The 16,895-nt window shown below is 46.9% G+C and overlaps 1 protein-coding gene across 1 annotated transcript in view; it reads left to right on the top strand.

Moving 5' to 3' along the window:
- The first annotated feature begins 14,661 nt into the window (after positions 1-14,661).
- Positions 14,662-16,895, top strand: part of ebag9 (estrogen receptor binding site associated antigen 9) — a 30,773-nt gene continuing 28,539 nt past the window's right edge. The window contains exon 1 of the mRNA XM_085993283.1: positions 14,662-14,955. Coding sequence (XP_085849409.1) covers positions 14,873-14,955 — 83 coding nt within the window. The 5' untranslated portion in view covers positions 14,662-14,872. The remainder of the gene's footprint in view (positions 14,956-16,895) is intronic.

Raw genomic sequence — 16,895 nt, forward strand, 5'->3', positions numbered from 1 at the left:
GCAAGGCACAGAGCCCCCTTGGAGGAGGATGAGGAACCTGAGGTGCTGATGGCACCAGCAGCGGCACACATTGCGGGAGGCCAAGGATAGACACATAATGGCATGATTTAGTTAGGCTGCAGCAGTGCACCCATATGGCACCCAGATGCTGTAACAAATTTCCCCCTCCTACCAAAATCGCAAAACAGTCCTAAAATGACCAAACCATTCCTGTCACACTCATACCCATTGCTCAATGTTAAGTTTTTTTAAATTTGTTTATGGGATGTGGGCGTCGCTGGCAAGGCCAGCATTTATTGCCCATCCCAAATTGTCCTTGAGAAGGTGGTGGGGAGCCACCTTCTTGAACCGCTGCAGTCCATGTGGTGAAGGTACTCCCACAGTGCTGTTAGGATTTTGACCCAGCGACGATGAAGGATTGGTGATATACTTCTAAGTTAGGATGGTGTGTGACTTGGAGGGGAACTTGGAGGTGGTGGTGTTCCCATGTGCCTGCTGCCCTTGTCCTTCGAGGTGGAAGAGGTCGCGGGTTTGGGAGGTGCTGCCGAAGAAGCCTAGGTGAGTTGCTGTAGTGCATCTTGTAGATGGTACACACTGCAACCACGGTACATCGGTGGTGCAGGGAGTGAATGTTTAAGGTGGTGGCTGGGGTGCCAATCAAGCGGACTGCATTGTCCTGGATGGTGTCAAGCTTCTTGAGTGTTGTTGGAGCTGCACTCATCCAGGCAAGTGGAGAGTATTCCATCACACTCCTTACTTGTGCCTTGTAGATGGTGGAAAGGCTTTGGGGAGTCAGGAGGTGAGACACTCGCCGCAGAATACCCAGCCTCTGACCTGCTCTTCCTGCCACAGTATTTATGCGGCTGGTCCAGTTAAGTTTCTGGTCAGTGGTGACCCCAGGATGTTGATGTTACATAGAAACATAGAAGATAGGAGCAGGAGTAGGCCATTCGGCTCTTCAAGCCTGCTCCGCCATTCAATGAGATCATGGCTGATCATTCAAATTCAGTACCCTGTCCCTGCCTTCTCCCCATATCCCTTGATCCCTTTAGCCTCAAGAAATATATCCAACTCTTTCTTGAATATATTTAATGAACTGGCCTCCACCGCCCTCTGCGGCAGAGAATTCCACAGCTTTACCACTCTCTGGGTGAAGAAATTCCTCCTCATTTCAGTCCTAAATGTCCTACCCCTTATCCTTAGACTATGACCCCTGGTTCTGGACTCCCCGACCATCGGGAACATCCTTCCAGCATCTAGTCTGTCCAGGCCTGACAGAATTTTATAGGTTTCGATGAGATCCCCTCTCAATCTTCTAAACTCCAGTGAGTATAAGCCCAATCAACTCAATCTCTCCTCATACGTCATTCCTGCCATCCCAGGTATCAGCCTGGTGAATCTTCGCTGCACTCCTTCCATGGCAAGAACGTCCTTCCTCAGGTAAGGCGACCAAAACTGCACACAATACTCAAGGTGCGGTCTCACCAAGGCCCTGTACAACTGTAGCAAGACATCCTTGTTCCTGTACTCGAACCCTCTTGCTACGAAGGCCAACATACCATTTGCCTTCTTAACCGCCTGCTGCACCTGCATGCTTACCTTCAGCGACTGGTGCACAAGAACACCCAGGTCTCTTTGCACTTCCCCTTCTCCCAATCTATTGCCATTGAAATAATAATCTGCCTTCCTGATTTTGCCACCAAAGTGGATAACCTCACATTTATCCACATTATAGTGCATTTGCCATGTTTCTGCCCAACCAACTTACCTGTCCAAATTGTACTGGAGTTTCATGACATCCTCCTCGCAGCATACCCTCCCACCCAGCTTTGTGTCGTCTGCAAATTTGGAGATATTGGCCCAGTAATTCCGTTCCAAACGCGTGAGTACGGTCGGGGTACTCACGCGTCTGGCCGGAGGAAATGCCGGTTTTCAGCATGCACAGCGCATGCGGAGAAAACTGGCATTTCCTGTCCTCTGAACGAAGGGGTTCAGAGGCACAGCGCATGCGACTGCACAGGCAGTGCGTGTGCAGTGAACTTCGTCGATTTCATTCATGGATTCAGTGAGGTTAAGTCCTTACAACTTACACATGAAAAAAGCATGTGTAAAGTTGCTCCAGAGGCTGCGGAGGAAGATATATTTTATCGTGGAGCTTCTGAAAGGCAATATTTTTGTTTGGGAAAGGGAGGAAAGTTATTTTAAGAAATGATGAGGTAAGTTTTAAAGTTTAATTTTTTTTTTTTAAACGGGTTTTCAGTACTGTAGGTAGAAGGAGCAATTGTGGCTATGTGAATTGAATTTGCTGTGTTTATTAAATGTGAAAATGACTGTTCTAAAATGAGTAATGTAACATTTCCAACATTTTTAAGAAAGAAACTTTTCATCAGTAATATATTCTTTTAAGTAATTATGTATGTATGTCCGTATATATTCCTTTATGTATATGTATATATTCCTTTACTTATGTGTATGAATGTATGTATTTAATTATGATTTTCCAATAAGTTACTTTCTCTGAAAGTCATAATTAAATACATACATTCATACACATAAGTAAAGGAATATATACATACATATACGCAAAGGAATATATACAGACATACATACATAATTACTTAAAAGAATATATTACTGATGAAAAGTTTCTTTCTTAAAAATGTTGGAGTCATTTTCACATTTAATAAACACAGCAAATTCAATTCACATAGCCACGATTGCTCCTTCTACCTACAGTACTGAAAACCCGTTTTAAAAAACAAAAATAAACTTTAAAATTTACCTCAGCATTTCTTAAAATAACTTTCCTCCCTTTCCCAAACAAAAATATTGCCTTTCAGAAGCTCCACGATAAAATATATCTTCCTCCGCAGCCTCTGGAGCAACTGTACTCATGCTTTTTTCATGTGTAAGTTGTAAGGACTTAACCTCACTGAAAGCATGAATGAAACCGGCGAATTTTACTGCGCATGCGCTGCCTGTGCAGTCGCACGCGTTCTGCCTCTGAACCCCTTCGTTCAGAGGACAGGAAATGCCGGTTTTCCCCGCATGCGCTGTGCATGCTGAAAACCGGCATTTCCTCCGGCCAGACGCGTGAGTACCCCGACCATACTCACGCGTTTGGAACGGAATTACTGGTCAATAAAATGAAAAATTTAACAATTGCACGATTTGCCCCCTCGCATCTGCGACAGAGGGTCCAAGGAGGTGCATTGCGCAAGAGGTCATCGTCGTACGTATCCTCACACTATTCCCTTTCGGGAACTGTATGAAGTGGTGGAAGGATTTCTGGACACGTTAACGCTCCTTCCGTGACCATAACCATCTTCATACCAGCCATTAGGGTGGTTAGTCCTATGGCGTGAGGGTTTTACGGGCTCCCACAACCCATCTGAGGGGGGGGGCACCCACACCCGCGGACGCAAGTATCCCGCTGGATGTCCACCCAGAATTTATAGTTGGAGCTCCGACTCCACTTGTCGGGACTGTCTGGAGCGGGGTTCGAAACCCTACTCCTTCTGGCCCAGCGGCGGGGATGCATACCGCTACGCAAAAGGCCCACTCCGCGCAAAAGGTGACACCCATACGTTTCCTGCACTTTTTCCCTCCCCGTGACTGGAGCCCTATGCTGCCACTTGAAAGACCAAGCTATCATCTGTCCTTTTTGCGGCGCCTTTGACTTCTCATTACCAATGATGAGCAGGCGCTGCGCCTCCACCTCGTTGAGGAGATTGCTGAGGTCATCATCAGTTCAATTGTGAGTTCTTTTAATGCCGTGAATTGTGCTCATTCCAGCCATTTCATGTTGCTAATCGGAGTGGGCCTTTGGCGTAGCGGTAGGATCCCCGCTGCTGGGCCAGACAGGGTAGGGTTTCGAACCCCGCTCCAGACAGTCCCGGCAAGTGGAGTCGGAGCTCCGGCTCGAAATTCTGGGTTGACATCCAGTGGGATATTTGCGTCCGTGGGTGGCCCCCCCTCCTCGTATAGCTTGTGGGAGCCCGTAAAACCCTCCCGCCATAGGACTAACCACCCTAATGGCTGGTTCAAAGATGGTTACGGTCACGGAATGAGCGTTAATCATGGCCATAAATCCTTCCACCACTTCATACAGTTCCCCAAAGGGAACAGTGTGAAGACATGTATGATGACGACGTTGCTAAATAAATAAATGGAATGAAAAAAATTCTTTCAGGGCTTTTAAAAGTCTTTAAATTGCTTTAGTTCTGTTTAAAACTACTTCAGATTCTTCAAAATAATGTAAACGTTTTTAAAAGTTTATAAAAGTTACCAAAAGCTTCATAAAAATACCAAAAACCTATTTGAAATGCTGCTCTGCATGTAAAAATGCTTTTCAGCTTGTGAGAAACATTGGGGGCGTGTCCTATTAAACTGAGACCTCAAGGGGCGTGTCTCACTTGCACTGCGCGCTACAGGCTTCGCGCTGGCTGCACTCCTGGGCGGCGTGACGTCAGACGCTGCCCGGGATTCTTCTCTTTCAAACAGGAATTCCAGGCGTCCCTGGAGGTGAACGGCAGGCGCGTCGGGTAAGTGCAGATTGGGGGCTTGCACGCGTGGCAAGCCCCCGACCCGAATTTCTGCCCCATTACATCCAATTCCCTCGTCCAGATCATTAATATATATTGTGAACAGCTGGGGTCCTAGGACCGATCCTTGCGGTACCCCACTAGTCACTGCCTGCCACTCGGAAAACGACCCGTTTATTCCAACTCTTTGCTTTCTGTCCACCAACCAGTTCTCTATCCAAGTCAATACCTTGCCCCCAATCCCATGTGCCTTAATTTTGCACGCTAATCTCTTATGCGGGACCTTATCGAAAGCCTTCTGAAAGTCCAAATACACCACATCCACTGGTTGGGGGATTCTGCGATGGTAATGCCGTTGAATGTCAAGGGGCGGTGATTAGACTCTCGCTTGTTGGCGATAGTCATTACCTGTCACTTATCAGCCCAAGCCTGAACTTCGTCCAGGTCATGCGGGCATGGACTGCTTCATTATCTGAGGAGTTGTGAATGGCAATTGACGTAAGAAAACTACTAGGCACTTGGTCTAAGCATTAAACAAAGCTTTAATCAACTGTTTTACAATGTGGAGATCTAGTTGTGTCCTTCACTAGTTCCTGTAAAAGAATGTCCAGAGCAAACTGGGCCCATGCCCGGAATATTTATACTCTCCCTGGACAGCGCCACAAGCAGGCCGCCCAGTATTATTTCATAAGTCATTTCCACATGAATGGCTGATTCATGTCATTCTTCCCGCCTGAAGGATTGGTAGTCCGGCGACTTCCTTCTACCAGATTAATTGGACTACGAATAGCCGCAGTCGTTTGGAGCTCCATTTGTGGCTGGAAGGCACGTCTCCTCGGACCATGTCTTGGTCCCTGGGTCGCTTGGTTCGTACCAGCGGGCTGGCAGAGCTCATGTTGCCTTGATCGACCTGAGGGGGACTGGGGAGATCGTGACTCCGGGTGCGGGCCCCCACAGGCGCAGAGCTGGCTTCATCCTGCTCTGTAGTCGGTGATTGACCGGCGTCCTGGCTTCAGGTGGTCATCCCACGGGGAGTGCTCTGCTCCCCGGGTTGATCCGGCGGAGTAGCTGGCAGATCCCTTGACGTCCCGGTTAGGGCATCATCCTCGGAGGAGCGCAGAGTATCGGTGTCGTTAATACGGATCTCTCTATCGATTGGGTCCGTGGGACCGGTTGGGCAGGGAGCCAGATCCCGAAGTGAAACTGTGGACTCCCGGCCATCAGGGTACCGCACGTACGCGTATGTAGGATTGACATCCGTTAGTTCCACTTCGTCGACGAGGGGATCACTCTTGGAGGATCGGACGAATCTTCGGAGCAGCATGGGGCCAGGAGCTGCCAACCATGATGGTAGGGACGTCCCATGAGTGGAGCAATGCTGGAACCCGAAGAATCGTTCATGAGGAGTAACATTGGTGGATGTAGAAAGGAGAGACCTGATGGAATGCAACGCGTCAGGGAGCATAGTTTCCCACTGCTGGTCTGATAGGTTGTGTGACCTCAGTGCAAGACGAACAGCGTTCCAAATGATAGCGTTGTATCTCTCAACCTGTCCGTTTCCAATAGGATGATACAGTGTTGTTTTACTTGTGGCGATTCCCCGTTGGGAAAGATAACTTTTGAGTTTGCTTGACATGAAGGAGGGACCCCGATCAGAGTGGATGAAATTGGCCATACCGCAAAGGGAAAAGACCTGATCGAGGCATTTGATCACTGTGGAAGTAAGCATATTGGGACAGGGGAAAGCAAAGGGAAAGCATGAATATTCGTCCACCATAGTAAGCAAGTAGGTGTTTTGCATTGAAGAAGGCAGTGGCCCTTTAAAGTCAATGCTGAGTTGCTGCATAGGCTGTGTAGCGTGTATGAGCGAGCCATCCGACGGACGGAAGAATTGCGGTTTTAATTCTGCGCAAATTTTACAAGTGGAGCATGTTCTTTTCATGTCTTCCGTAGAAAATGGGAGATTTTTGGATCGCACAAAGTGTAACATACGGGTAACACCAGGATGGCATAAGTCAGTATGAAGATCCGCAAGAGTCGAAGTTGACATGGAAGAGCAGGATGCACGCGTAAGGGTATCCGGGGCCACATTATCTTTGCCGGGTCGATAATGTATGGTGTAGCCAAAGGCGGCCAATTCCATTCTCCAGAGCTGTATCTTGTTATTCTTGACCTTAGTGCGTTTCCGGTTATCCAGCATAAAGGCCACGGAGCGCTGATCGGTTATAAGCATGAAATGGCGACGAGCGAGAAAATGACTCCATTTACGTACTGCTTCGATGATAGCCGTAGCCTCCTTCTCGACAGGAGGATAATGGAGCTCACTGCCCTGCAAAGTTCTGGACAGAAATGCAACGGGTCGACCACCTTGATTCAAGGTAGCAGAGATCGCCACATCTGATGCATCGCACTCGACCACGAAAGGAAGATTTTCATCGATGGAATGAAGCGTGGCTTTTTCCAGTTGTTGCTTGAGGTCGTCGAAAGCTGAAATAGCCATTGGCTCCAATGGAAATGACTTCGCGTGAAGCAGGGGCTGAATCTTGTCGGAAAAGTGGGGTATCCACTTCGCATAATAGGCAAACATGCCGAAGGCCTGATGAAGAGAGCCGAGATTCATAGGGGGCGGGGGAGCTCCTGAAGCAGACAAAGTCATTCTGGATCTGGTTTGATGACACCATTGCCCACCCAGTAGCCAAGGATGTTGACTGATGGTACTGATTTCACAGATTTGGACTATTTTAAGGTTACGTTGCAACGACGGAGAATGTCAAGAAATTTCTGGAGGTTGGCATCGTGCTCCTTCTGGTCATGACCAGCAATGGTGATATTATCCAGATATGGAAAAGTGTCCGTTAAGTTCTCCTGTTTGACTAGGCTGTCCATTGCCCGTTGAAAGACGGCCACCCCATTGGTGACCCCAAACGGAAGGTGACAAAACTGGTAAAGCCGACCGTTGGCCTCAAAGGCCGTATATTTCTTGTCAGAGTCCTTTAACGGTACTTGATGATATGCGCTCTTTAAGTCAAAAGTTGAAAATACCCTGTAGTTGGCAAGGTTATTGACCATGTCATCGATGCGTGGTAGTGGGTAGGCATCCAGGTCGGTATACTGGTTAATAGTTTGCGAGTAATCGATGCAAAGACATTTCTTGCGTGGCTTAAGAGGATTTTTAACAACAACGGCTTGAGCCCGCCAGGAAGATGAACATGGCTCAATGATACCGTCCGCTAGAAGGCGAGAGATTTCTGCCTCGATAAAGGCTAGATCATCTTGACTGAAACGTCGTGATTTAGTGACTATGGGATTACATCGGGGGAAAGATTGGCAAACAAGGAGGGCTTGTCAAGCGAAGCCGTTGAAAGCGCACAAAACGGTACTTTGGAAATAGTAAGCTCCGGCTTTGACCCTCCAAACTCGAAAGTGAATCTTTTGTGTTGCTTCTGGAAATCCTGTCCCAGGAGCACATCACTGCATAGGTTTTTGAGCACCTCAAGCCGGGTGGAGAAATAAGTGCGGCCATTGGGAATAAGGTCGACAAGACAAAAGTCGGAAGAGTTGGTGGTCAGTGTCGTCAGAGCCATTGCAATTTCCCTGTCCGAGGGGTAAATACGCAGTTTTAACTTACTGACAGTCTGCTCACTGATGAAGCTGTCAGACCTACATGAGTCGATTAGTGCACTCAAAATGTGTCCATTTATCAAAACCTTCGTGGCTGCATGGGACAGGATTTGGGAAAAGCAGCTGTGATGGGAGGAGGGGCAGTTTTATACTTGACAGCTGTAACATTAGTAGTGGCTCTTGGGGGAGGAGCAGTATTATAGATGACAGCTGTAACATTAGTAGCGGCTCTTGGGGAAAGAGCAGTTTTACTAGATAGCAGCTGTAACCCTAGGAGAGGCTCTTGACTGACATACTTTAGAAAAGTGACCTTTCTTACTGCAATGATTGCAGGTTGCATTACGAGCAGGACAACATTTCCTATAGTGAAATGCACCTCCACAGAAGAAACACTTCTTTTTAGAATGCCAAGATGCCGCTAGGGTAGGGTCGTCATCAGCTAGGATAGAGTCGTCATGAGTGAGGGCTTCCACCTGAGGCTTATCGGAGGAGCCACTAAGAGTAATAGCAGCAGTCCGTGCACGTGGTAAAAGATAGGCATCTGCATTTTTTTTTGCTAAGTCCAGAGAATATGCCTGGTCATAGGCAGCTTGTAACTCGAGGGTTTTATTCTCCAACAGATGCTGGCGAATGAAGGGAGACGCAATTCCATTAATAAATGAAGCACGAATTAATTCCTCCTGGTACTGCTCAGCTGAGACAGCTTTGAGATTACAGTCTTTGCTGAGCCTGCGAAGCTTTTGAAGGAATTTATCAAGTGATACCCCAGGTTGTTGTCGAGTTGTGGCCAGAAAGTGCCGAGCAAAAATTTCATTTGGGGCCTTAACATATAGTTGCTGCAGTATTTGGATAGCGGAGTCATAGTCTACACAGTCTTCGATATAGTCAAACACATGAGGAGATACATAATTGGCAAGCATTTGTAACTCATCAGGAACATTCTCATCACAAGCCCCAAGGAAGTTGCTGAAGGTACGATACCAGTGTTTCCATACCTTAGCAGTTGTAGGTGAATTTGGGTCCAGGTCAAGACGGGTGGGTCTGAGTAGTTTCTCCATGATGGATTGATTACTACGTCTGGTTCCCTTCTACCATTTGAGTTGCAGCCATCTGTTCCCAAAATCACTCAGAGCGTGGAGCAAGTTTCAGTTGATTAAATTGACGTAAGAAAACTACTAGGCACTTCATCTAAGCTTTAAACAAAGCTTTAATCAACTGTTTTACAATATGGAGATCTGGCTGTGTCCTTCACTAGTTCCTGTAAAAGAATATCCTGAGCAAGCTGGACGCATGCCCAAGTATTTATACTCTCCCTAGACAGCGCCACCAGCAGGCCGCACAGTATTATTTCATAAGTCATTTCCACATGAATGGCTGATTCATGTCAGCAATGAACACTGTGCAGTCATTAGCGAACATCCCCATTTCTGACCTTATGTTGGAGGGAAGGTCATTGATGAAGCGGCTGAAGATGGTTGGGCCTAGGACACTGCCCTGAGGAACTCCTGCAGCGATGTCCTGGGGATGTGATGATTGACCTTCAACCACCACAACCATCTTCCTTTAGGTATGACTCCAGCCAATGGAGAGTTTTCCCCTGATTCCCATTGACTTAGTTTTACTAGGGCTCCTTGATGCCACACTCAGTCAAATGCTGCCTTGATGCCAAGGGCAGTCACTCTCACCTCACCTCTTGAATTCAGCTCCTTTTTCCATGTTTGGACCAAGGCAGTAATGAGTCATAGAGTCATAACAGCACAGAAGTAGGCCATTCAGCCCATCGAGTCCATACCGGCTCTCTGTAGCAATCCAGTCAGTCCCATTCCCCCGCTCTATCTCCGTAGCCCTGCAAGCTTATTTCCCTCAAGTGCCTATCCAGTCTCCCCTTGAAAACATTGAGTGTGTCCGCTTCCACCACTTCCATCGGCAGCGAGTTCCAGGTTATCACAACTCGCTGCGTAAAGAAGTTTTCCCTCACATCCCCCCTGTATCTCCTGCCGAAAACTTTAAATCTGTGTCCCCTAGTCCTTGTACCATCAACTAGTGGGAACAGCCTTTCCCCGTCTAGCCTATCCAAACCCGTCGTAATCTTGTACACCTCTATCAAATCACCCCTCAACCTCCTTTGCTCTAATGAAAACAAATCCAGCTTCTGCAACCTGTCCTTGTAGCTAACATCCCCCATCCCCAGAACCATTCTGGTAAATTTCCTCTGCACCCTCTCAAGGGCCTTCACATCCTTCCTAAAGTGTGGTGACCAGAAGGACGCAATACTCCAGTTGTGGCCGAACCAGCGCTTTATAAAGGTTCAGCATAACTTCTCTATTTATGAAGCCCAAGATCCCATATGCTTTGTTAACCACTCTCTCATTATGTCCCACCACCTTCAGGGACCTATGCACATTAACTCCCAGGTCCCTCTGTCCTTGCACACTCTTTAAAACGGTGCCATTAAGTATATATTGCCTCTCCCTGTTCCTTCTGCCAAAATGCATCACCTCACACTTCTCTGTATTAAATTCCATTTACCACAACTCGCTGTTTTCTGTCCTTAAGCCAATTCCTTATCCAAGCTGCCACTGACCCACCTATTGCATGAGCCTCAATTTTGTTAACCAGCCTTCTATGTGGTACTTTGTCAAACGCCTTCCGAAACTCCATGTAGACAACATCCATTGCATTCCCTTCATCAATCATCTCTGTTACTTCATCAAAAAATTCAATTAGATTAGTCAAACACGATTTGCCTTTTACAAATCTGTGTTGACTCTCCTTAATTAGCTTAAACCTCTCCAAGTGCCCATTAATTTTTTCCTTGATCATTGTTTCTAAAACTTTAACCACCACTGATGTTAAACTGATCGGCCTGTAGTTATTAGGATTGTCCTTACACCCTTTCTTGAACAATGGTGTCACATTTACCACTTTCCAATTCTCAGGCACCTCCCCCGCATCTAGGGAAGATTGGAAAATTATGGCAAGCCCTTCCGCTATCTCCTCCCCCAATTCCCTTAGCAACCTGGGATGCAAGCCATCTGGACCAGACGACTTGTCCACCCTAAGCATATCCAGCCTTTCTAGTACATCCTGTCTATCAATTTTCGCCCCTTCCATTGCTTCTATCTTTTCCACTTCTACTGATATCTTGTCAGCATCCACCTCCTTAGTAAACACCGATACAAAGTACTCATTGATTATTCTAGCCTTGCCCTGTGCCTCTAAGCATATATCACCTTCTTTGTCTCTAATAGGCCCCACCCCACCTCTTACTACCTGCTTACTGTTTATATGCCGGTAGAAGATTTCTGGGTTCTCTTTTATGTTAACCGCCATTCTACTCTCATAATCTTTCTTTGCCAATCTTATTTTCATCTTCACATCCCCTCTCAACTGATTGTATTTGTATTTGGTCTGGTTCTCCCTTGACAAATTCACCTGACATGCATCATACACCCTCTTTTTTTTTCATCATCTTCTCTATCTCCCTCGTCATCCAAGGACCCTTGCTTTGGTTCCCTTACCCTTCCCTCTTGTTGGAATATACCTAGCCTGTACTTGGAACATCTCCTCCTTAAAGATCACTCATTGTTCCATTACAGTTTTTCCTCGGCCTTTGGTTCCATTTTACCCTGGCTAGATCCTTTCGCATCTCATTGAAGTTAGCCATATTCCAGTTTAGAAGTTCCACTCTAGATTGTTCCTTGCTCCTCTCCATTGCTAATCTAAATCTTATGATACGATGATCACTCGTACCCAAGTGTTCTCCCACAGACACTTGGTCGACCTGGCCCACCTCATTCCCCAGAACCAGATCCAGCACTGCCTCCTTCCTAATTGGGCCTGGAACATATTGCTCAAGGAAATTCTCCTGAACATTTTTCAGAAATTCCTCCCCCTCCTTTTCCTTTACCCTAGCATTATCCCAATTGATATTTGGGTAATTAAAGTCCCTCAATATCGCCACTCTATAGCTCTTGCATATCTCTATGATTTCCCTGCAGATTTGCTCCTCTACCTCCCTCTCTATATTTGGAGGCCTATAGAATACCCCCACTAGCGTGATCATACCCTTTTTGCTCCTTAACTCTAACCAAATGGATTCTGTACTTGTCCTCTCAAGAACATCCTCCCTTTCCAACACTGCAATGTCTTCCTTAATCAGCACTGCTACCCCACCTCCCTTTTTTCCTTCCGTCTTTTCTGAACACCTTGTACCCTTGAATATTACGTGCCCAGTCCTCACCGTTTTTAAGCCACGTTTCCGTTATTGCCACAACATCATATTGCCACACGGCTAATTGTGCTTGTAGCTCACCAACCTTATTCACCACACTTTGTGCATTTACATACAAGCATTCTAAACCCATTTTTGAATTTTTCGTAGTCTTTCTTAGTCTGCTCCTATCTAATATGGTACTACTACTGCCTCTAGTACTATCCAACACACTCACTCTTTTATGCACTTTATTCCTCTTTTCTACTCCTATATGCTAGTGCCCATCCCCCTGCCAAGCTAGTTTAAACTCTCCCCAACAGCACTAACAAACCTCCCCACGAGAATATTGGTCCTGGCTCTGTTGAGGTGTAACCCGTCTGGCTTGTACAGGTCCCACCTTCCCCAGAAATGGTCCCAATGCCTCAGGAATCTAAAGCCTTCCCTCCTGCACCATCTCTCCAGCCACGCGTTTATCTGTTCTATCCTCCTATTCCTGTACTCTCTAGCACGTGGCACCAGGAGTATTCCGGAGATTACTATCTTTGAGGTCCTGCTTTTTAATCTCTCTCCTAGCTCCCTAAACTCTGCCTGCAGGACTTCATCCCTCTTTCTGCCTATGTCGTTGGTACCGATATGGACAATGACCTCTGGCTGTTTACCCTCCCCCCCTCAGAGTGTCCTACAGCTGCTCAGTGACATCCTTGACACTGGCACCAGGGAGGCAACATACCATCCTGGAGTCACGTCTACAGCCGCAGAAATGCCTGTCTGCTCCCCTATCGAATCCCCTACCACTATCTCTCTTCCACTGAGGTCGGGAACCGAGTGGTCTTGGCGGAACCCAAACTGGGCATCAGTGAGCAGGTTATTGGTGAGTGAGTGCCGCTTGATAGCACTGTCGATGACACCTTCCATCACTTGGCTGATGATTGAGAGTAGGCTGATGGGGCGATAATTGGCCAGATTGGATTTGTCCTGCTTTTTGTGGACAGGACATACCTGGACAGTTTTCCACATTGTTGGATAGATGCCAGTGTTGTAGCTGTACAGGAACAGTTTGGCTAGAGGCACAGCTAGTTCTGGAGCACAGGTAGATAGATTTTTGGACTCTAGTGGAATCAAGGGATATGGGGATTGGGCGGGAAAGTGAAGTTGAGGTCGAAAATCAGCCATGATCTTATTGAATGGGGGAATAGTCTCGAGGGGCCGTATGGCCTACTCCTGCTCCTAATTCTTATGTTCTTATGTAGGCTTGACTATTCTAATGGTCTCCTGGCTGGTCTCCCATCTTCCACCCTCCATAAACCTCCACTCTTCCAAAACTCTGCGGTCCATATCAACTCCTTGACTCACACCAAGTCCAGTTCGCCCAACAACCCTGTGCATGCTGACCTACGTTAGTTCCCGGTCCAGCAACACCTCGATTTTAAAATTCTCATCACAATTTTCAAATCCCTCCATGGCCTCACTGTTCCATATCTCTATAACCTCCTCCAGCCCTGCAACCCTCCAAGATCTTGGCGCTCGTCCAAATGTGGCCTGTTGCGAATCCCTGATTTTACTCACTTCAGAATTGGTGACCGTGTCTTCAGCTGCCTAGGCCCAAAGCTCTGGAGTCCCTTCCTAAACCTCTCCGCCTCTCTACCTCGGTCTTCTCCTTTAAGACGCTCCTTAAAACCCGCCTCTTTGACCAAGCTTTTGGTCACCTGTCCTTATGTGCTTCGGTTTCAATTTTTGTTGCATAACGCTCCTGTGAAGCGCCTTGGGACATTTTACTATGTTAAAGGCGAATATATAAATGTTCGATAGCAAAATACTGCAGATGCTGGAAATCCGAAATAGCAACAGAAAATGCTGGAAAAACTCAGCAGGTCAGGCAACATCCGTGGAGAGAAATTTGAGTTGACGTTTCGGCTCGAAACCCTTCTTCAAAACTGGAAAGAAAAGAAAATAGATTGAAGGCAAGGCTGCAATCCGAACAAAAGAGACAATAAAAGGTAAATGTTGTTGGTTTAAGAACCTGATCCCCAGAGAAGGGTGTGCTTACCTAGGACCTGCCTGTGTAGCCCCGCCCCCTGACCTGCCTGTGTAGCCCCGCCCCCTGACCTGCCTGTGTAGCCCGCCCCCTGACCAACCCGTGTAGCCCCGCCCCCTGACCAACCCGTGTAGCCCCGCCCCCTGACCTGCCTGTGTACCCCCGCCCCCTGACCAACCCGTATAGCCCCGCCCCCTGACCTGCCTGTGTAGCCCCGCCCCCGGTGTATACCTTTCCGTCGTGGGGAATCACTTCCGGGTCGGGCCCGGGTGCCCTAGTCAGCACAGGCGCGGTGGTGAGCGGCTGGTTGCTGGGCCTGTTTTTGAAAAGGCCGTTCTATTTATTGTTTTCTTTCATTATTAATGTTGTGGTGATTTGACGCGGCTCGGCACGGAGGCAGCGGCGTGTTGTGATCTCTCCTCCTGCCCCCACAACCTCCCCCCCTCCCTGATCACTATGGCGATCAGCCAGTTCCGAGCGCTCCGAGTCTGTACGTGTTTCGCGTGGCTGTTCTCCTTCTTCAAGAGGTTGATCTGCAGGCAAGTACTGAGGAGCCGGCTCGCTCACTGGCTCAATGCAATGCAGAGTGTGCATATTATTATATCTTTTAAAGGTCGAGGATAAAAACATCAAGCAACATTTACGCTACCCCCGGCGCTTTTTTCCCCCGAATCTCACATTTACAGGTTTTTTTTCCCCCTTTTTTCTTCCAAATATATTTTTTGAGTATCCATTTTGGTTGCCTGACATATTGTTCGTGTTTGCTTGTATACTTTTAAAAATCTGTACCGCTCGCGAGGCCTGCTGCTCTCGTGTTGCTGACACTGGTTGGCGATGTCAATGTTGTGGCTCAGTATGTCAGTGGCAAAGCCTTTTACTGGCGTTTTTTAGTGGCAGTCACAATTTTGCCCCATAAAACTTAATGTGGTACCACATTTATCTCCCGTCTGATTTTAAGATTACTCCTTGTCACAGTTGAGGATCAAGTGCAAAACATGATATTGTCCGAATGCAACTCTTTAAGGAACAAATGCTGATCTACTGCAAATAAGTCTTAGTCACACTTGAAGACATTTATTGAATTTTTATTATCCAGGCTCCTTCGTGAGCTGAAGTGTTGAGATCAGCAATTCTAACATAAAAAGGGTAGGTGAAAAAGGTGGTCTCATGTGGGAATTGACTGACTTGCTGGTAAAGAATTGGGCCAGTTTTATGGACAACATATGACCTTGATTGAGTGTGTACATTCATTAGCTTGTTAATGTCTTCTAATCTTTGGAACAGGTGTGTTCAATTGGTTAGGCATGCCACACAATTTATATAAATCCGAAACTAACAAATCAAAATTTCAGAAGGTCCAAGTTCATCATTCAGTACACTGCTCTTTCACATTTGGGGCCTTCTGGTTCTAAGGATCCAATATGAACAACAACAACTTGCATTTATATAAGCACATAAGAAATAGGAGCAGGAATAGGCCACTTGGCCCCTTGAGCCTGCTCTGCCATTCAATAAGATCATGGCTGATCTTGGGCTCAAAGCCACTTCCCCACCTGCTCCCCATAACCCTTCACTCCCTTATCTTGCAAAAATTTGTCTATCTCCACCTTAAATGTATTTAATGACCAAGCCTCCATGGCTCTCTGGGGCAGAGAATTCCACAGTTTACAACCCTCAGAGAAGAAATTCCTCCTCATCTCAGTTCTAAAAGGGCGACCCTTTATTCTAAAACTGTGCCCCCGCATTCTAGATTTCCCTACGAAGGGAAACATCCTCTCTGCATCTACCTTGTCGTGCCCCGTCAGTGTCTCATATGTTTCAATAAGATCACCCCTCATTCTTCTGAATTCCAATGAGTATAGGCCCAGCCTGCTCAACCTTTCTTCATAAGTCAACCCCCCTCATCTGAGGAATCAACCGAGTGAATCGTCTCTGAACTGCCTCCAATGCAAGTATATCCTTCCTTAAATGAGACCAAAACTGTACGCAGTACTCAAGGTGTGGTCTCGCCAATACCCTGTACAGTTGTAGCAGGATTTCCCTGCTTTTATACTCCAACCCCTTTGAAATAAAGGCCAACATTCCATTTGCCTTTGATTCCTTGCTGTACCTGCATGCTAACTTTTTGTGTTTCATGCACAAGGACCCCCAGGTCCCTCTGAACTGTAGCATTTTGTAATCTCTCTCCATTTAAAAAATAATTTGCTTTTTTATTTTTCCTGCCAAAGTGTATAACCTCACACTTTCCCACATTATACTCCATCTGCCAAATGTTTGCCCACTCACTTAGCCTGTCTATATCCCTTTGCAGGTTCTTTGAGTCCTCTGCACAACTTGCTTTCCCACCCATCTTTGTATTATCCGCAAACTTGGCTACATTACACTCGGTCCCTTCATCCAAGTCATTAATGTAGATTGTAAATAGTTGAGGCCCCAGCACCGATCCCTGTGGCACCCTACTGGTTACCGTTTGCCAACC

Source organism: Somniosus microcephalus, chromosome 7 (assembly GCF_052327205.1).
Source record: "Somniosus microcephalus isolate GS21.2 chromosome 7, FLI_Smic_1.0, whole genome shotgun sequence".
Classification (NCBI taxonomy): Eukaryota; Metazoa; Chordata; class Chondrichthyes; order Squaliformes; family Somniosidae; genus Somniosus; species Somniosus microcephalus.